The sequence below is a fragment of the Microtus oregoni genome, unplaced genomic scaffold (genome assembly GCF_018167655.1).
Source record: "Microtus oregoni isolate MIOR12 unplaced genomic scaffold, Mior012 000023F_ref0000262, whole genome shotgun sequence".
NCBI lineage: Eukaryota > Metazoa > Chordata > Mammalia > Rodentia > Cricetidae > Microtus > Microtus oregoni.
The window spans coordinates 7,203,243-7,225,602 of NW_024543082.1; the positions used below are offsets into that span (position 1 = coordinate 7,203,243).

Here is a 22,360-nt window from a genome sequence, read left to right on the forward strand (position 1 = left end):
TCTTTGGAGGTAAGATGAGGGTATATTATCCCCTGGAACTGGAGTTAGGGATAGTTATGAGCCAACATATGGGTACGGAGAATGGAAATTAGGTCTTCTGTAAGAGTAGCAAATGCTCTTAACCACTGAACCATGGAACCAGGCCCTATTTTTCCTTTTGTTAAATTTATTATATTTATTTATTGCCTGTATGTGCATGTATGCATTGTGTTTGTGGGCATATGCCAGTCACGGAGCATATGTGACCAGAGGACCATCTGAAAGAATCAGTTTTCTTCTTCCACTATGCTGGTCCTGGGAATTCAAAGTCATGAGGCTGGATAAAAGACATCCTAACACTGCTGACCATCTAGTCTACTCCCAGGATTAGGTATTTTTCAACTGTTAACTAAATATATACTATTTTATGACTGGCTGTAAAGTTTTGTGTTCAAAATGCTTTAGTTAATTATAATGTCTACATTTTCAGCTGATACTTATCAAATTGCTTCTTGACCATTGCAACCCAGTCTTTGATACTTCCTATATGTCACTATGTAAAGCATTACAAATATTAGTATATAGTATATATACTTAAAATACTTTCAGGTATCTATAGAGGAAAACCAGGAAGAAACAAAAAGAGAAGCAGAAATACTATTTACTTTGCTTAAATTAATTTGCAGGTCTCCTTCCAGAGTATGACTTCTCTCCCTGATGGAGGAAGGTCATTGGTTAAATAAAAAGAAACTGCTTGGCCCTCATTAGTTAGAAGATAGGTGGGAGGAGTAAACAGAACAGAATGCTGGGAGGAAGAGGAAGTGAGCTCAGACTCCACAGCTCTCCTCTCGGGAGCAGATGCCTCAGAGAGAGACGCCATGCTCCCGGCTCCTGGGCAGACACACGCGATGAAGCTCCGACCCAGGATGGACGTGGGCTAGAATCTTCCTGGTAAGACCAGTGCTCACAGATTATTAGAGATGGGTTGATCGGGATATCAGAATTAGCTAGTAAGGGCTAGAGCTAAAGGGCCAAGCAGTGTCTAAAAGAATACAGTGTCCGTGTAATTATTTCAGGGCATAAGCTAGCCGAGCAGGCGGCTGGGGTGCTGGGGATGCAGCCCCGCCGCCCCTATTTACTACATCTCCCAGCAGCAAAAACAAGATAAATACTTCAAAAAACAAAAAAGGAGCTTGAACCCAGTGGGGTTTACATAGTGAGACCCTGTCTCAATAAAACAACACTACCCTCAAGTAAAACAGCTTCAAAAAAATGAGCAAGTTAACATACCATAGAGATGCTTACATATCCGTGTTAATTGTTGCAACCATTTACAATGGCAAAGATGGTATCAGTCTAAATGTTTATCAATAAATGGAAGGATAAAGAAAAGGTGGTACATATTTACAATCGTCTTATTCAGCCACAATGAAAAATGAATCCGTGACATTTGCATAACATGAAGGGAACAGGAAATCACTAAGTAGGCCATATTGACAAATATGCAGAACCTGTAATTAATTTTATGAATATTGTATATGTTTAATGAAACTGGAAAGAGGCTCATGAGAAAAAAATGATGAAGAAAATGTGTACTCAGGATAAGAGAGAGAACCAGCCAGAGGTGGAGGCAAGTACAATAAAGAAGAGGATGAATTAAAACAAAGTGTAACACATCAGAACCATCATCCACCATGATCAAGTCGGCTTCATCCCAGAGATGCAGGGATGGTTCAACATATGAAAATATGTCAACATAGTCTACCATATATATAAACAAACTGAAAAATAAAAACCACATGATCATCTCATTAGATGTAGAAAAAGCTTTCCAAAAAATACAACATTCCTTCATGATAAAGGTCTTAGAGAGAGCAGGGATATAAGAACATACCTAAACATAATAAAGGCAATATACAGCAAGCCAACAACCAATATTAAACTAAATGGAGAGAAACTCCCAGCAATTCCACTAAAATCAGGAACAAGACAAGGTTGTCTAATGTCTCCATATCCAATATAATTGTTAAGGTCCTAGCTAGAGCAGTAAGACACCAAAAGGAGATCAAGGGGATACTGGTGCGGGAGAATTGTCTGTATTCTGTCAATCATGTTTTAAATAAACGCTGATTGGCCAGGCAGGAAATACAGGCAGGAAAACCAGACAGGAAGTAGAAATGATGTAATGAGAACAGGAGAATTCTGGGAAGGAGGAAACTGATTCCTCCCACTCCTGCCCAGACCACCGAAGCAGCAGGATGTGATCTGCCTCACTGAAAAAGGTACTGAGCCACATGGCTAACATAAATCAGAAAAATGGGTTAATCAAGAGGTAAGAGATAGCCAGTGAGAGGCTACAGCTAATGGGCCAATCAGCTTTATAACTTATAGAGACCTATGTGTGATTTTCTTTGGGGCTAAACAGTTGCGGGGTACTGGGCAGGATAAAAACCCAAACAACAAGCAGGATCCCCCAGAAAGAACGTCGCCCCCATGACAGCTGGAAGTAATTCTAGAGGACGACGTCCCCTTTCCCAGTAAAACTTGCCCTTGGGTTTAGGGACATCATTTAGGGGTTGATTATAATTAGTATACGATTGAGGGTTGGGGGAGGAATTTTATATGCTCAGGGATCATTTTGAAAAAAAAAAAAAGAGGGATGATGGGATAATAGATTTGTAATTGTGAGTTACTGTTTTTAGACAAATACATTGGTATAGATTCTTGTATATTGATACAAAGTTAAATTATATTGACTATTGTACGCATGCATGTTTCTACCTCTGTTTAAAACATTTTTTATGTATTGACATATATTGTATTGATATATATATATATTGTATATATTGTATATATTTACCATATTGCAGTGTACATTTCTACCTCTGATTAAGATACTTATATAATGATTGTGTATTGATATATATTTACCTACTGCAATGTATATTTGTACATTGTTTATATATGGAGGTCATTGTCCTCATTTGTTTCACAGTCGTTTATTGTCTTAGTCTTTAAGTTAGATAGATATTGAGAATTATATAGACTAATAGTCATGTAAGTTTGTCATTTATAATAGACTAATCAGGTTCTTTAGATATATAGAGATTATACTCAGTATAGATAGATAATCTTCAACTTCTTCAAAGAGCTGTAGAAAATGGCCTTTAATCTAACTCAGAGTTTTGTGGTAGTGAGACACAACTGCTCCTGGCAACACCACTCTATTCCCGAGAGAATGTTGAGCACCAAAGACACTCCACCTGGAGCCTTTCTTTTTGGCAGAACTGGCGTTTGGGCAAAGAAATGCCCATACCTCAACAACTGACAAAGATACAGAGCATGCATCAATGGATAAAACAGGACTGTCATATCCTGCCAAGACAGGGTAAGATAGTTTTGAAAAGTTGCTTGCCTTAGAAAATGGTATGTCAGTTATGTTAGGCCTTAGCCAAAGTTGGTTGCTTCAACGCTGCTAATGTGACTTTGGGTGATTGCCCAGGTAGCTAGTTGTCTCTGTAATTTGTTGCATGTTTTGGAAGTAGTTTTACTGAACTTCCTAATTACCCAGGTAACATTATTTCCCTTCTCAGATCTTCGATGGGGTTGAAGACTATATAAATGTAGTTACTTTCTCTCATGACTTGGCCAAGTTATTTATTATACAAGACCTAAGCTAGTTAGAATAGGATATTTGTACTTATTGTATATAATTTCATAGTAGGTTTAGAACTCTCTTATTTAAACAAAAGGGGGAGGTGTTGCGGGAGGTCCTCCCACTCCTCCAGCCTATCACCGCTGAGGTACCAGCCCACTGGGGCGTGGTTTCTCTCCCTTTAAAAAAGCGGCCACTTCCCTCTCCTCTCTCTCTTCACTTCCTGCTCCGCCTGCGACTAGACTCCTTTCCTGGTTGCGAAGAGGGCTGTTGCCTGGGACAGTGATCTGTAAGTTTTTTCCCCTTTAAATAAATACCACCCTAATAATCATAACCCCGAATTGGTGTGGCATTGTTTGTGACTTACGCCTTCAAAGTGGTGCTGGCATAACTAAATAGCAACATGTAGAAGAATGAAAACAGACCAATATCTATCACCATGCACAAAACTCAAGTCCAAATGAATTCAAGACCTCAATATAAAGCCAGCCACACTGAACCTTATAGAAGAGAAAGTGGGAAGTACACTTGAACACATTAGCACAAAAGACCACTTCCTAAATATAACCCCAGGAGCACAGACACTGAGAGAAACAATAAATGAGACCTCCTGAAACTGAAAAGCTTCTGTAAAGCAAAGGACACGGTAAACAAGACAAAATGTCAGCCTACAGAATGGGAAAAGATCCTCACTAATCCCACATCAGACAGAGGTCTGATCTCCAAAATATACAAAGAACTCAAGATTCAGGAGGATGCCTATATGTTTGGACTTGCTGAACATAGTGGACAATGAGGACTACTGAGAACTCAAGAACAACGGCAGTGGGTTTTTGATCTTATTGCACGTACTGGCTTTGTGGGAGCCTAGGCAGTTTGGATGCTCACCTTACTAGACCTGGATGGAGGTGGATGGTCCCTAGACTTCCCACAGGTCAGGGAACCCTGATTGCTCTTCGAGCTGATGAGGGAGGGGGACTCGATCGGGGGAGGGGGAGGGAAATGGGAGGCGGTGGCGGGGAGGAGGCAGAAATCTTTACTAAATAAATAAATTAAAAAAAAAGAACTCAAGAAATTAGTCACCAAAAGAACGCATAATCCAATAAAAAAAATGGAGTACAGATCTAAACAGAGAACTCTCAACAGAGGAATCTAAGATGGCTGAAAGACACTTAAGGAAATGCTCAACATCCTTAGTCATCAGAGAAATGCAAATGAAAACAACTCTGAGATTCCATCTTACACCTGTAAGAATGGTCAACATCAAAAACACTATGACAACTTATGCTGGAGAGGTTGTGGAGAAAAGGGAACACTCCTGCATTGCTGGTGGGAATACAAGCTGGTACAGCCCCTTTGGATGTCAGTGTGGCGATTTCTCAGAAAATTAGGAAACAACCTTCCTCAAGACCCAGTAATACCACTTTTGGGTATATATCCAAAGGATGCTCAATCGTGCTACAAGGACATGTGCTCAACTATGTTCATAGCAGCTTTGTTTGCCATAGCCAGAACCTGGAAACAACCTAAATGCCCCTTGACCGAAGAATGAATTATGAAAATGTGGTACATTTACACAATGGAGTACTACACAGCAGAAAAAAATGACATCTTGAATTTTGCAGGAAAATGGATAGAGCTAGAAAACATTATTTTGAGTGAGGTAACCCAGACACAGAAAGGCAATTATCACATGTACTCACTCATAGGTGGTTTTTAAACATTAAGCAAAGAAAGCCAGCCTACAAACCACAATCCCAGAGAATTTAGACAACAATGAGGGCACTAAAAGAGACTTACATAGATCTAATCTATATGGGAAGTAGAAAAAGACAAGATCTCCTGAGTAAACTGGGAGCATGGGGACCTTGGGGGAGGTGTCAAGGGGAAAGGGGAGAAGTAGAGAGAGGGGAGGAGAGAAAAATGTAGAGCTCAATAAAAATCAATGAAAAAAAAGAAAAAAACCACAAAGTGTAACAGCACATATTGTGACAATGCTATGAAGAAACTCTTTACTTTTATGCTAAGTTAAAGATTTTAAAATGATATAATATTAATTAGATCCCATACATATACTTCTATATAGGCAAACTCATAATCCTGTCGTAGTTGGTTTTTTCAAGTAGTGATATAGATTATATACTAACTATGCATTCTAGCATTGAGCTAAACCCTAGTCCTCAGAGATATTTTTAAATAAATACTTTAATTTAGAAAGAAAAAGTAAAAAGGTAACTCTGGCAAGTATTATGGGGCCAAACCTTAAAGATCTTAATCCATTGTCTTGGGGGTATCTTTAAATGTAAAGGGATGGATGGCTGAGGATGTGGAAGGTAGGATCTCTAAGCAATAACTATTCTGAGTTCACTTACAGAAGGCATTATCAAGAACATTCAAACATCTGATAAAAACAGTCATGGTCATTCTCAAAGTATTCAGTATTTCTCATACTCTTCTGGCCACAGAAATAATCTTTTAAGTTATTTGGTTTTATTTTTATTTAATTCTTAAGAAACAGCTTGTAGGAGAAAAAAAGCAATGCTATCTAAATGATGATAGCATTGCTTCTCATGAGTGCTATTATGTATCTGTCTTGTCTAGAATTACAAATTTTAAGGGCACAAAAATATAGTTTCATCCTATCTTTTTAAGTGTCATATACTAAAACCTTTATATTATCTCAATGTATTGTTTCAACCTTCTGTGGTTTATAAAGCTTTAGTCATACATTCATTTACCTAATGCAGTGCTGGGGAGTGCACTTAAGGTCTTATGATACTTGGCAAATGCTCTACCACTGAACTACACCCAGTTATCTTTTTACTCTTTACTTTGAGGCTAAATTACTTTCTCTGCTAAATTGTCCAGTAGTGGTAGTTTTGAACTCACTCTGTAGCCCAGGATAGATTTAAACTTACATTCTTCCTGTCTAAGTTTCCTGAGTAGCTGAGATTACTGGCCTGTGTCACAAGCCACAGCTATTATTTCTAGTCTCTAGATTTGAAATTTGGGGCTAAGAGTTTCGATAATTTGTCCTAGGTCATTTAGCTAATAAGTTACTGAAGCCGACTACAAACTCAAGCCTGTTACTCTCTCTCTCCAAACACGCACACTTGTTCGTGTATACACACACACACACACACACACACAAAATTCTGGGATACTTTTATATAAGTAAAATTCTGAAATATGTTCACACATATATGTATTGTTTTATGTATGTGTATATTGTTTTACATATGCATTTTATACCGTTTACATATAATTTTGTAGGTATGCTTTATATATATATATTGGATATATCAAGCATATACACACGTGCGTGCACACACACACACACACACGATGCTAAAATACTTTGCTAAAAATACTCATGCTCAATGGTATTTACACCTTGTCTTTAAATTTCTTTGGAAGAAAATTTTCATAGGCTATTATTCACTACGTAACACTTCTAGTTTGACTGTGGGGCAATGTAGTGTTTTGAGTATAGTACTATTTTTAAATGTATTTATAACAGAAAGGCAGCTGCAGTTATTAAAAGATTGGTTTCAGTTTTTAAAGTTTACTTCTGTAATATGTCAGTTTCGTTTTAGTAAGTTAAATTTGGCTTTAAGTAATGATGGATGAAAACAAAATCACCTCTGAGATGGTTCTACTTTATAATTAATGCTAAATTTTTTTCATTTTTTTTTTCTGTAGTTCTTTCTGTAACCTTTAAGAATGTAGCTAGGCTAGTTAAATCAGAATGTGACCCATATCTTCAGTATTTCATTTTTCAGAGTACAACTGAAGTAGGGATCAGTAGTTTGTCATATCTAAAGGATCACATCTACTCATGCCATATTTACTCAGGAATAGTTGATTACCATCTTTAGTCTTTATATATATATATTATCATAATTATATATGAGCAATTATGAGAACTGTTGGTTTTGAGAATTTAATAATATAAATATCACTGGCTCCCTCTTAAGGCTTGGCCCACAAATCTGGACAGGAAATGGATAGGACTGAGTATTGGATTCCATCAGATTTGTCATATTATGCTCTTTGTTCTGAAAGGATACCTGGTTACTTGAGCGTTGATACTCAGTAACACTATGGAACAGAATAAAGACAAGAATAAAACAAAAACATTAGGAAAGGAAAAAAAAGAAGGAAAAAAAAACCCCAAAGCAATAACTCCCTCCCCATGGTTACCTGTGGTCTGGTAACACTCTCATATCATTGTTTTCTTTTTTTTTTGGGGGGGGGAGAGGGTGGAAAATTACAAATTTACATGCAAACCCAGACCATCATTTTAATCAAAATTGTTTTGTTTGGTTTTTCTACCTGAAACTCCTCTGCAAAGCAATCACAGCAGACGGAAGCTTCTTTAATCTCTTTCTGGTCTGGAAACCTTTCCAATAGGCTTGAATCAAGCAAGCTGCTTTATGTAGTTTCTGAAATTATATATCAGAAATAATGTTGATATGCCTCTAGAAAAGCCTTTTTGAGAAATATATCCCTTAAAATACAAGGCCAGGGTAAGGTTTAATCTTCACTTCTAAACAGATGGGTAGCAGGAAACATTAAGCTCATGAGGCCCAGAATGTCCAAGTATATCACACCTGTTCAACTAGGGTAATATCTAGAACATATTCAAAATAGTCTAGTTAGCTCCAAATTCTCTCTCTGATATCACTTTCTTTTCAAGGATTTAAAAGTCCTTCCTAATCTTTGGACCTAATGTCTTCTGGTTGGTTGCTTGTGGGTTTTTGAAACTAAATCTTGTTAAGCAACCCATGAGAACTAAAATTATGACTCTTCTGTCCTAGCCTCTTGAGTACTGGGATTAAAGCTGTGTGTCTCCATGCCCAGGGAGCTAACTTATTAATGTTTATATTTAGTATTTTTAAAAGATTTGTTTTTATTATTTTTAATTATGTGTGTGTGTGTGTGTGTTCGTAGCTATGTGCACACCTGCTGAGGCCAAAGGCTTCAGATTCCCCTGAAACTGGAGGTGCAGGCATTTGTGAGCCATCTAACATGGGTGCTGGCAACAGAACTCGTCCTTTGCAGGAGCAGTACACACTCTTAGCTGTTGAGCCACCACTCCAATTCATTCAGTATTAACCAACTTTATTAGGCTTAGGCTGTATAAGCTCCTTGACTATTTGTGGTTAGTTATGCAAATATGTTTTAATTCTAAGCTTTTAGGATGCTGTTTTGAGGCTGTCCACCATATGTATGTTTTGAAAGTAGTCTATGGAAGTAAAGAATTCTTTTCCTTTATTTTCTTCCATATAAATAAATAAATGAATGTCTCCCTTCATCCTCCTGCCTAAACTGGACTTCCTTCCAATTACCTTTTGGTTTTGGATTTTAGGTAAATAATAATCTCATTTCCTTTTACTATAAAAATATCTTTTATTATTTTAGACTCTATTTTCCATATATATTTTAAGGCCTTACCTGAAAATATTCAAAGTGTATGCCTTTTTCTATAGAAGAAAGTTACCTAAAGCCTCCATTTTGAGTATATGTTGAAGAAGTATGATAAAATAAAACTTGTCATACCTCAAACATACCTTTTATTAATATAATTTTATGTAAAGATAAAAAATATATTATTTTGTATCAATGAATAAGGCAGCTTACCATAGGTGGACATATATACAGTTTGCTATAATGAGAGATATTTTTAAAGCGAATAAATTTAAATAGCTTATAGATAAATGAGTAAATAAACATGGGATTTCATGAGATATTTTGAAAAAAATTAACCTGCTCAAATCTATAAAGAGATATAAAAGGGAGACTGAAATTGTGTTTATAGATAGACGGAATGATACAATACAATGAAAATATTAAAAGATTTCTATCATCTAGGGATAACATTTTGTTTAAAGTGTTAAGAGAAGGAAATTGAGGCATATTTAAGGAGAACTGAGGTTCAATACAGTTATCAAATATCACACAAATTATTTTTTTATAATACCTGTTCTTCTACTTCCTGATGGACTTTAGGGGTTAAAAGACCAACCAGCTGTCTAAGTTCTCGACTAAATTCTGTCATATTTTCCTGTTTATTTAGCAGACTTGTGAGTCCTAAAATATAATAACAAGACAAAACAATTATCAATAAAGATTTTGTTATCTAAGTAGAAAATGAATAAATATAACAACATAATTACATATATCATTTTCTTTTTATCAAACACTTCTATATTGTGGTCTTTACAATCTTCCTCTGTTCTGAGAATTTTTATTTTCGTGACTTGTGAAATGTGAATGTAAAAATATGTCTAAATAATTTCTTTACTAAAGAAGGCAGTAGGATCACTGAAGTAAGTCAGAGTAGAGAGAATTTGTTTTCCTTTCAATGCAAAAACCTTAAACTAAAACATTCTTAAGAAGTTATTGTAAGCACATACTCTGTATATGCCTACCTTGTGGAAGCACTTCAGCAGGTATTATTAGTCACTATTAATTAAAGAAAAAAACTTATTACACTAACATTTATAAGTTGGACATAAGCCAAGAGGTTTCTGAACAATACAGAAATGCTATAACATGGGCCACTGCATTTTAATTCCAAAATAGTAAGTAGTCATAAAAGGGACAAAGCAACTTTTGTATCCAAAGCATGTTGGAATTATGTGTGATATAATAAACATAAATAAGCAAATAAAATTGTCTTGCAGTATACATTTGGGGCTGCCATCATATGGATCTTTGCCTGTATTCTTTAAGATCCAAGCTTTCAGAAGCACTTACAATTGCAAAATACCTTGGTAAACTTGAGTAAATTCTACTGTTGCAATTTTATCATTCAAAGAAATGAACAGTGATTAAGGTAAAATTCATATTTCTTGCTTTTGTTCTTTTTGGAGGGGTTAGGGGAAGGGTGTTGAGACAGGGTCTCACAATGTTCTGGCTGTTCTGAAATTCACTATGTATAGCAGGCTGGCCTCAGGCTCAAAGGCTGGAAATAAAGGCATGCACCCCCACGCCTGGCATGAACACTCGCATTTTTGGAGAACTCTAGCTGCAAATTTGAAAATGTATGCCTGGCATAATAATAACTAGAGGTCTACTAGTGGTGCTTATTCTACCTTTTTTCTTATAATATATAAAATAATTAAAAAAGCAATAGTAATTACAGATATAAGGAAAGTTACTAATGTTCCTTTTGAATCACCAAGAATGATTAAGGTCTATTCTAATCGATTAGTAATTAAGTAGATCCTAAAAATTTTAAAAGTCCCATGTGCCATCCTATATTAAACATATTTAATGAAATAAAAACCAATATTTTACTATACTGAATATAAATATATTGGTTAACAAAGAAATAACATAAAGCTAACATAATTTTGGCAGAGAGTTGGAAAACTAAAATCTAAGTAATCTTGAGTAAATTACCTAATTTTTCCAAGTCTCTTATTTCATATCTATATGTAAGGATAGGAATCCCCAATATACCAAAGGAGTATTATAAAAAAATTAAAGAACGTAGAATAGTATCTTGCAGTCAGTGTTCAATTAAATGAATACTCTCACACAAGAATGGTAGTTAACAATGAATTTATTTACTCTCAAGATTTATGACTTTTTAATCATATGTGTTTGAGCATGAAATATAGGTATATTTTGTTGCTGGTAGTGTTTTGTCTTTTTAGTAAAGGCAGTGAAATAGTAAGATATTAATTATTAATTGATAATAATGCAGTTCTATTTTCTTCTCCAAAGGTATTAATTATTAACTGATAATAATGCACACTTCTACTTTCTTCTCTAGTAAGTTCTGATAAGGTCACAGACATCTTTGGTCATTATTTTACTATACTATTTGGTATACCCAATATAAACAACTTTGTCAGAGAGAGAGAGTAAACATTTATTATAACCCATCAACAAAATATGCATACTATCTGTTGATAATATAGTGACATCTATTTTAATGCTTATCTTCACAGTTGAGTTACTAACTTTTCAAAATATAAAAATTTTGCCATTTATAAACTACCAACATATTTTTGTCCTTGAGACTACCAAGAGAAGAAAATACATATGACCTACCTTTGTAGCAAGCACTTAGTCTCAGTAAAATCAAAATTTCCTGATGAGATTCAGCTAGCACGAGGAGGAGCTTTGTAGCAATACTTCTTAAGACTGGACTAGGAGTTGATAAAAGCTTGAAAAGAATTTCATCTAAAATAGAATGCAGGATTTTTCCTTCTATTTTCAGTAAATCACCACTAATAGGACAGAAAAAAAAGTACTATTACTAATTAATACATGGTTATCACAACAAATTTAAGATAAAGCATTTAGTAACTCGAATGACTGCGTGTGACCTGATCCACGGAGATAGCCACTTTTTAAAGAATATAACTTGGTTCTAAGAATTTAGACTATAGCATATTAAGTCAATTCACATTTCTGATTTCATACTGTGGGCAGAGGACCATATTAGGTACAACAAAGAATCCAAAGTAGATGAAGTTCCCTTCTTTCCTCACAGAGAAACTTATTATCGAATTGAATATAAAAAACCTGTAAGATTAATTGCTTCAAAAGCTTCAAGGTGACAAATCACAAGACTGCAGTTAAGATTCAACAATTTAATGAAACACAAAATTATGTGCTTAATTTATAAAGAGCATTTTACTTCCACTGGCATTTCTTTATTATCATTTTACAATACTGTGGTGAGCTTCAACTAACTTGTTGAGTTTATGAGCATAAAGTTGTTCATATTATTACTTTGTGTTTTTGTTTGTTTGTTTTTTTAAGACAGGGTTTCTCTGTGTAGCTTTGGTGCCTGTCCTAGAACCAGTTCTTGTAGACCAGGCTGGCCTCAAACTCAATAGATCTGACTGCCTCTGTCTCCCAAGTGCTGGGATTAAAGGTGTGCGGCACCCGGGCCCAGCATCCTTAGTGATTTTTTTTAATGACAGTAAATGATGTTATCCTTCTCAATTTTAACATTAATTGTTGGCAGTTCTTCTATTTCTTTCCTGATCACTCTTGTAGGCTCATTTCATTCATCTCAGATTCAACTTATGGTTCCACTTACTTTCTCTATTGTTTTCATTGACTTTATTAATGTTGATTATTGCTTTCATGTTTATTGTTTTCCCTTCTTTGGCTTAGGGCTTACTATTCCCATATTTTTCTAGTTTACTTAAAGCAGAATTGATATAATGATTTGAGATTTTTCTTTCCCAATATAGATATTCCATATAAAATTTCTAAGTATTGTTTAAGATGTACCTCAGAAATTCTTTTCATCTGTTTCTTTTATGTCCATTCATTTAGAAATAATTTCTAATTTTACTTTTGATTTCTTCTGTTCTGTAGGTTATTTAGGTATATACCATTTCTTACATTATTTATAGACTTTTCAGAGATCTACTCACTCATTTCTACCAGATTCCAACTTTTCAACAACATTTTGTTATTTAAATCCTTTTAAGTTTATTGAGAGGTGTTTACAGGCACTGGATATGACTTTTTAAAAATGTTCCCCTTGACTTTGAAAGAAACGTGTAGATTTTTACATACATGAGCTGATTGGTACTCCACTAAATTTTTGAAGAGAACCCTCTGCTGATCTCTCATAAAGCTTTTTTTCTAGTGTTCTGCCTTGTGAATTTTAGTCATCTTGCTTTCCTCTACATTTCTCACTTCATTTCTTTAAATCAAGTTTTCCAGTTACACCACATTCTAAAAATTTGTACTAAGAATAGTTGGGATCTTGAAAGTACTCCAAAGGCTCCTGTGTGAAAAACTCAGTCTCAAGGAAGGAGCTATTTGGAATGGAACTGCTGGAATGTTTAAGGGGAAGGACGGACTGCATGTTCTTTTCTCTCTCTTCAACTTCCTGGTAATAAGGTAAGCACTTTGCCCTGCCAGCTGTTCTCATTGTGTATAATGTTTCACTTACAGACTCCAAACCATTGGGCAAATAATCATGTAGTGGAGCCTCCAAAACCATGAGCCAAAGTAAACCTTTTCTTTTATAAATCTGTTATCTTGGGTTTTCTTACAATGCCAGAAAACTCCAACCTTACTTACATTCTTTTTTCCCCCTTTTGAGCTCTTATTCATACACTGAGTCATGTTCAGTTTATTAAGAATTGATCCTTCATGAGTTGTCTTTTTCTTTTCCCCCATTAATCAAGTAATCCAAAGTGGAAATAAAGGTCTGGGTGATTTTAATTAATTAAAAAAATCTATTCCCTATTACCAGTGCCAAGATTTTATCATTTTACTTGAATTGCTACGGTCATTTGTTTGTTTGTTTATTATTTGTATTTTGGGGCAAAAATTTAGGATATTTAACAGCCAAGGCAAGTGCCCCACCACAAGGATACATCCCTAGTCTTCCAGTTGTCTTCTTTGTCTACAGCAGTGGTTCTCAGCACAAGGGTTGTGATAAACTTTAGGAGTCGAATATCTGCTATCCTGCATATCCGATATCTACATTATGATTCATAACAGAGGCAAAATTAGTTATGAAGAAGCAATAAAAGAATTTTATGGTTGGGGTCATCACAACATAAGGAACTGTATTAAAGGATTGTAGCATTAGGAAGGTTGAGAACCACTGGTCTAGAGTTTTGTTCTTATTTTCTCTTCATTATTAACCAGAGTAATAAAACTGAAATGCAATCAGACCTTATTCATCTACTTAAATAAAATCTTCAATGGTCCCCATTGCCTACAGGATATGACTGTTTTCTTAACATATCAATTTTTCATAATGTAAGTCTCTTCAAAATTTACTGGACACATCAGATACTGAACTTAAAATCCCAGCAAGATGAATCTTTTCAACTTTTTACCCTCAGCATAATGTTTCTTACTTATCTCTGACTTTTGTTTATGTTGGCATCTTTTTCCTTCTCCTCATCCTCCCTTTAAAACTTATCTTTAAAGTTTCACCTCAGGTTTAAACTTCTCTAGGATGTATCTTCACTCAGTTTGGCTTAGAAGCAACTCAATACTTTTGGATAAAATTTAACATTGCAAACTCATACACAAAAATATGTTTGTCTCAATAGTCACTCATTGAAAACAAGATTCATATTTGAATAAGTATTGTAAATATAAGGAGAAACAGAATAATCATGACACATAGTAGCCAATGAATAAACCCATACATGAATGAAATAATGAATAATTTCATTATGCATATTTTCACTATGATCCTAATATTTTTCTTTAGGTATCACATCAATTCTCTTTTCTAAGCCTAAGATTTTCTAGAGCTCTGATAACAAATTTCTAATCTTTTGCAGTATCTTATACTAACTTTTTCTAAAAGTCAATCATAAAAGACCTTAAATTTCATGTACAAGTCATATGTAGAAGATTGACAAATTGTAATAAAATTTGTAATGTTTATGATTTAAAATTGTGTAAATTAAGTCACCTGTTGATCTGTAGTATATTCTGTAGCAGAGTCATGACTGTAGCTCCTATATGAACATTGTCAGTTTGCAGTAAGTGTAAGAAATGATCACTCTGCAGTACTAAAAGAACAGGGAGAAAAAGAAATGTTAAAGATTCTAATAATAACCTAAGTAAGAGTTTGTCTTTTAAAAATCAAATCAACTCATGATCATTTCTGTTAAAATTTTGGCAGTGAAAGGTCTATAATAAATATTTTTATAGATGCAGGCAGTTTTAAATGGTCATAAAGTTAAGAGTCATTCCATTTTAAATAAGTTAGTTATAGTCAAAGGGGCATCTATAAATATCAAGCTAAAATTTAATATTACTTCCTTTAGGCTAAAAATATCTCCTAAATCTGAGTCTTTTTTCTAGCAATGAGTTTTATTAAATAATAAAACGCTGAATAATATTTTTTCTAGGTTTAAAAATTTTAGGCTCTGATTAGCCAGTTACAAAATTTGGTACTCAGTGCATACGCAAGTTGCTTAACTTTAACCTCTGTCTAGAAAGCTGATGACACAAGCTAGAGTCATCAGAGAGAGAGCCACAATTGAGAAAATGCCTCAGTAAGATCAGGCTGTTAGCAAGCCTGTAGGGCATTTTTTATTTTAAATTAGTGATAGATATGGGAAGTCTTAGTCCATTGTGAGTGGAGCTACCTCTGGGCTGGTGGTTCTGGCTTCTATTAGAAAGGTTGAGCAAGCCATGGAGAGCATACCAGTAAGTGGCTCTCCTCCATGACCTCTGCATTGGTCTCTGCCTCCTGATTCCTGTCCTGTTTGAGTTTCTGTCCTGATTCCTTCAGTGATGAACAATGATGTGGAAGTGCAATGCAAATAAAACCTTTCCTTCCCAAGTTGCTATTGCTAGTGGTATTTCAGCACAGCAACAGTAACCCTAACTAAGATAATCTCCCACAATCTCCATTTCATCACCTGTGAAACTAAAAATTATTAGTATTCTCATAGCAGGCTAAGGCAAAATGTGTTAGAAGAGACTGTTCCCAATAAATATCAGTCTCTGTTCCCTACATCAGTTGAGCACAAGGATAATTAAAAATGAGATCAGATATGTTGCAAGCTTGCCCTGTTAACACCACCTTAGCTTACATAAAAATAACTTTTTTCTTTCCTTTTCTATTTCCTGAAATATCAGATTTGCTTTTTCTCACACCAACTTCTGTTCTTCATATATATTTAAAGCCAAATTATTATTTATCATTTTTAACAACTTAAAAAAACATACTTCTATGTTTTACAAATTGTTACCTAAGTAGTAAAAAAATCTGTAACTACAATAGGTGTATTTTCTATTTGTCATATTTTAGTAATAACTCTAGAAGTATCCAGGATTTACTAAAATCATATGACAACTAGTTCATAAACTTTTCTTTTTCTCTGTTCTAAAATGCTGTGATGAAGTAAAATACTAAGGAGTTACTGCATTTTGTCTTTATACTGTTTGCCGTGTAATTCCTTAGCTTCAAAGTAGATGAGTAACTCCTACTCCATTACCACATTCACAAAAGGGCCTATTTATTTAATTTTTGTAACAAAAGTTTCAAAGACACCTAAAAGCAGACAAAATAATGTAATAAATCCTCATGAGCCAGTCAATTTTAAATATCAATTAAACATCAAGAGATAATAAAAATTATCTCTTAATTTTATCAAGAAGCCAGACAAGTGTTCCAACCTCTAAGTGTTTTGTGAATTTTTAAATTTCTTTCAGTCAAGATTCAAATAAGATCCATAGAACATGATTATGTTTCAAGTTTAAAATGACCCATTATTCTTCCATTTTTATTTTCTTTGTGATTTATTCAAAAAATAAAATCATGTAAATTGTCCTCTGACAGGTTTGATTCTCTATTGCATTTCTGGAGTATAATTTTTTTCTCAATTGGTAGATGGCATTAGAGAATGGAAATGATGCAGGTTTGAATTTCTGAAATATATTTTATCTGTGATGTTATGATAATCCAGTTGTCTCTCTTTTTAAGGTGTTGATACGCATAGGTAGGTAATTACTAAATCTGTTCATTCCTGAGGGATTGCAAAATAGGTGGTACTCTTTCATGCCTTCATTTATTAGCTCAAATACTTTCACAAAGAGAAAATTTATATTGATGTATATTGATAGAATAAAAGTTAGATTCTTCATTTTACAGTTTTAAAACAATACATTAGTCCTCTGGTTGACTTCAATGGTAACATTTGGTGATTAAGTTCACTGCACTTATTATTCTTATTATAGCTCAACTTTTCTTTATTCAGCTAGTAGAAGCCTCTTAAACTAAAATAAAAATTTCTCTCTTTATCTGCTGAGTCATTTCACCATTCCTAGTAGGGGCCTCTTTACGTTGGCTTTTCAGTCCTTTTAATCCTGACGAATTTTAAATGTTTCTTTTACATCTCATAGTCAAGACACTTCAAATTCACTTCTTTACTTCTATCCCAGGTCTGGAGGGCAGTAATTTCTTCAAAGGTGTAAAACATTTTATAGGGAAAAAAATTATTAAAAACTCCATTTCAATGTATGTATTTTTGCACAATAATTTTATAAACATTTAACAAGTTTTGATACCTACATTATGGTTTCATATTAACCCTAGACACACTATCATTTTTATCACAGTTCTTTTCGAAAAGGGATATGGCATTTTAAAAAAATTATTTAAGTATTTTCTTTCTCCTTTATATCTACTCCTAAGTACTTTATATTTTTTTAGTTAAACAGTCTTTAAACTGGAGATTTTTAACAATAGTAGACATATAAAAGGAAAGAGATAATATTTTTTAAATAGAGTATTTAGATATTCACTTAGCTATATGGCTACCAAAAGTGTCTGTTAAAACAATTTAAAGTAGTTGCCTTTAGAAAACTGAAAATGTTATGGATTACACATCCAAGGAATGTGTTTTTTAACACTTAAAAAACTATGTGGCTCTTTAATGCATGAATAATTCTGAAAGTAGAATTAAAGATTCAAGAATTACTACCTGGAAAAATATTCCAAGGTGCTGCACTTATGTAAAGTGAAATTTTTCAAAGACTAAGAATTGTGCCATGATTATTGGGATTACTTTTTTAGTCTTAAGACAATATAAAATTAACACATATTTATACTTTTCAATGAAAACAAAATATCCAATAAAATAACTTTGAAGTTTAATAAAATTTAGTAAATTAGGATATAAGCTTATCCTTACCTGAATAGCTAGATTATGAGTGAAAACGATTTACTCTGTACACGTAGATTTCTTTAGAAAGATAAATCTAAAGTTAAATTTATAACACTACTATAATTTTAAAAGATTACTTTCCTAAACTGTCAAATGATTAATATGTCAGATTTACTAATCAGAAAAGTTAAGGTCAAAGTTATACTTTAGCTTTAACTTGGCATTTAAAAAGGCAATGCTGAAAGACTATTGTTTATATTAAAGTTATTGTTTTTCCCTCTTACCATTCTGTATGAGTTGAGTATGACCTCCCAATAGCCAGAAGAGAGAATCAGTCACAATTTGGAAAAAATGTAGTAATTTATCTTTTTCTTCACCCTTAATACAAAAGTAAAAACAATTCAGTTTTCTATAATCTACCTTATATTGTAAACAGAAGGAAAAAGAAAAGACATCTCTCAGAGTAGTCAGCAGACTTTATTTCCAGATTTAACAGCTACTGACAAAGTTCCCAAACTTGTAGTGCTTTGTTTCTTCATTTGTAAAGGCAATGGTTGCAGTATATAAATGCTCTACCACTCATAGACAAAACAAAATTACCCAAGTAAAACTAAACAAAATAAGTAGCCTTTACTTTGTAAGTAGCTCCAAAGTAATGAGCTCAAAAATAGACTAATATTTACTCAAAGTAATAGAATCACATATTGATACACTACACCTCCTTAATGTTTGATATGCTTCAGAATGACTTGTGGAACTTCTAAAATAACCCTATGCACAAGTCCAAATATATATAATCTCAACCTCCAAAGCTAAAGTCTAGACATCTGTATTTTCAAAAGTTAGATGAGTGACTTCATTTACAGCCAGGGTTAAAAACCATAGCAATATGAAAATGTAACCGTGTAAGGCATTAATAGAACTTTTCAGTTCCATTTTCTATCCTAAGACTTTATGAGAACAGAGAGTATACCAATACTCCCCATTATAACTCACTGTCTACAATTTTGATGGACAGGAAATGTTCCATTAATATATACTAAGCAAATAAACAATGCTTTTTTGCCGAATCTATTCTTACGAAAAGGTAGTAAGAGTGCCACAACAGGAGATAAAACATGTTCCATTGATTATGTCTATCGACTCCATATAACTTTAATGTAAAGTTGTATAAGTGTCTCTAAACCCATCCAGGTCAAGAACATTTCCACTACAGCATCAAACTAATAACAACAGTTAACAAACCACCTGTTAATTTAATTATAACAACTGTCTCTCCTATAAAACTACCAAACATAAAAAATGCCACATTAGACGGACACATCTTGGTCTAGTAAACATCCTTTTCCAATTTCATCCAAAGATACGATGAGAAAGTGCATCAAAGATCTTGTCAATCTCAAAGGGTCATGTATTTCAAGATGTCCAAAGTTTACTTTAAAGCCTGTTAGATAATATCAACCAATAATTTACAGTTCCTGACAAAACTTGCTCTTGAATCACTTCAAAGTTCTTGAATAAGTATTTTTCTTTTCTGATACAGATATTTAAAACTAGTGTGTAGCTTGGGCCAGAACATCTCAGATACATCCTACTATGTTATATGCTACCCACTTACTATCAAATTCTTAAAAATTTGCCGGGCGATGGTGGCGCACGCCTTTAATCCCAGCACTCGGGAGGCAGAGGTAGGCGGATCTCTGTGAGTTCGAGACCAGCCTGGTCTACAGAGCTAGTTCCAGGACAGGCTCCAAAGCCACAGAGAAACCCTGTCTCGAAAAACCAAAAAAAAAAAAACCAAAAAAAAAAAAAATTTGCTTCGGAACTCAAAAATAGACTAATATTTACTCAAGTTTCTGTGACCATTGAGTTAAGTCCTCTACTAATAATATTTTTTTTTAACATTTGGGGCAGCCTATTGTCCATATTGTTGCATTTCTCATTTAATTCCATTCTTTTTGTTTATAAGATGTATTTAATATGTACATTTTTGTCTGTATGTATGCATCCAATCAATGCCTCAAAAGGCCAGAAGAGGTAGTCAGATTTCCTGGACCTGAAGTTTTACATGGTTGTGAGTTACTATGTGGGTGCTGAAAATTGAACCCAGGTCCTCTGGAAAAGCAGTCAATGCTCTTAACTACTAAGCCATCTCTCCAGCTCTTTAGTTCCACTCTTGTGATTTTTTTTATCTAATGTTTTGAAATAAAAATACATTAGTCTTCGATATTCCATAAGAAATAGCTAAGATCTTATTAGCTTGACAATTATTTAGGTTCAAGGCAGTATCTACTTTTCATGAAATCAGTGCTCTAAAATGGAACTTAATGTAACAGTGGGTATTATGAACCGTGTCTTCCAAAATTCATATGCTGATGTCTTAACCCCAATGTGATATTTGTGGGAGCATGAAATCATGAGGATAGTGCCTTCTTGATGAATTTAGTGCCCTTGTAAGATTACCCCACCCCATGACAAAGACCACGTCAACACACAGCCAGATAGCCACTTCTATCTGCCAGTCACAAATTAGGTCCTACCAGTAACTAAATCTGTCTGTACTTCCCAGCATCCAAAATTGCCAAACAATAAAGTCCATTTTTCTTAAACTAAACAGCCTACCCTATTATAATAGCCTAAACTGACTATGACACTGATGAGTTCTCGCCATAGGTTACAAAAGTTGTGAATGTATTCAAGTCTAATACAGCAGTAAGTAAGTCCAAAGGCATATTCTGCCAAGAACTCTTCCAAGGAAAATGTGTGTTATCCTAATAGATTGAGGGTGGAAGTTAAACAGCAACTTTCATAAGGGACTTACAATGAGAAAACTTAGAGAACTGTTTAAAACTTGATCCTGCCAACCTTCAGACTGGTGCTATTCCAACAACTACACTAGTTCTCAGTCTCTTGAATATAAAATAATACTTTCATCTATCAGCTTCTATAACTGCTAACTTCTTTAAATTAATCCATACATAAGATGTGGGGCACAAAGTACTACTGGTTTTGTTTTTGCTAGAGTTCTGTATTTGCTAGAACACTAACACATGTGGTTGTACCCATAACATTCAAGTGTATGTGTGTATCTGTAAAACAGAGAAAAAAAAAGCTCAAACAAAACTCCAAAGAAATTCAAGAGTAAGAGACAACCTATTGAATATTTGCAAACTATGTATCTGACAAAGGTTTGATGAATAGAATAATGTATAAGGAAGTCAAATAACTGAAAGCAAGAAAGAAAAAAGAATTCCATTTTAAATCTAAAAGGACATTACTCAAAAAGAACACATACAAATGGCCAACAGGTTTATTAGAAAATGCTCAGTATTAATAATCAGGAAAAGGGCAATCAAAATCCTAGTTGGCCATATGGCTATTAACAAAAAGACAAAAATAACAAGTGCTAGTGAGGATGTGTTTTAAAAAAGAAAATACTTTTGTTACAACAATTACAGAACATTGTGTGGAAGTTCAACAAGATTTATATGTAGTAATTACTAGATTTTTATTTAAAAGAAATTAATATCAATATACATGTTATCCTATTGTTTGTACTACTTTAATGTAACACGATTCATAAGAGTAAAAAAAATGGAAATAACCTAAGGTATCTATCGAATCAATGAATGCACAAATATAACGAAATACTTTTCAGGCATAAAAAGGATGAATTTCTATCATTAGCAACACCATGGATGGAACTGAAGGTTGGTAAGTGAAGTAGACCAGGCTAGAAAATTGCATACTATATGAATTCATACATACAGAATCTAAAACAAGTTAATCTCATAGAAGTTGAGACTACAATACTGGTTACCAGAGGCTAGGAATAATAGGAGATGATGATAGGGGCTAGTTTAACAATGGGTATTATCTAATATATAGAAATAATTTGAGGTATTTTATAGCACATGGAATGATTATATGCAATCATAAGCTTTTACTTTTATCTTAAAAAGGAGTAATTTTATTTTCAATATTAAAGAGATTAACAAATAGTTCCATTATTCTGACAGTCACACAAACTTAATACTGTTAACAAAGTTGCAAGCTCATACAGTTTCCAACAACTCCTAATTAGCCATTA

At 33.9% G+C, this 22,360-nt stretch overlaps 1 protein-coding gene across 3 annotated transcripts in view; it reads right to left on the reverse strand.

Annotated features, from left to right (window-relative positions):
- The window catches only part of Iqcb1 (IQ motif containing B1), a 54,137-nt gene that overhangs the window by 20,419 nt on the left and 11,358 nt on the right, over positions 1–22,360 (reverse strand). For all 3 annotated transcript variants that reach the window (XM_041673306.1, XM_041673307.1, XM_041673308.1), the window contains 5 exons: positions 18,555–18,648; positions 15,063–15,162; positions 11,702–11,880; positions 9,618–9,727; positions 7,970–8,079 (listed from right to left, as the gene is read on the reverse strand). In XM_041673306.1, the coding sequence (XP_041529240.1) occupies positions 7,970–8,079; positions 9,618–9,727; positions 11,702–11,880; positions 15,063–15,162; positions 18,555–18,648 (593 nt within the window). The remainder of the gene's footprint in view (positions 1–7,969; positions 8,080–9,617; positions 9,728–11,701; positions 11,881–15,062; positions 15,163–18,554; positions 18,649–22,360) is intronic.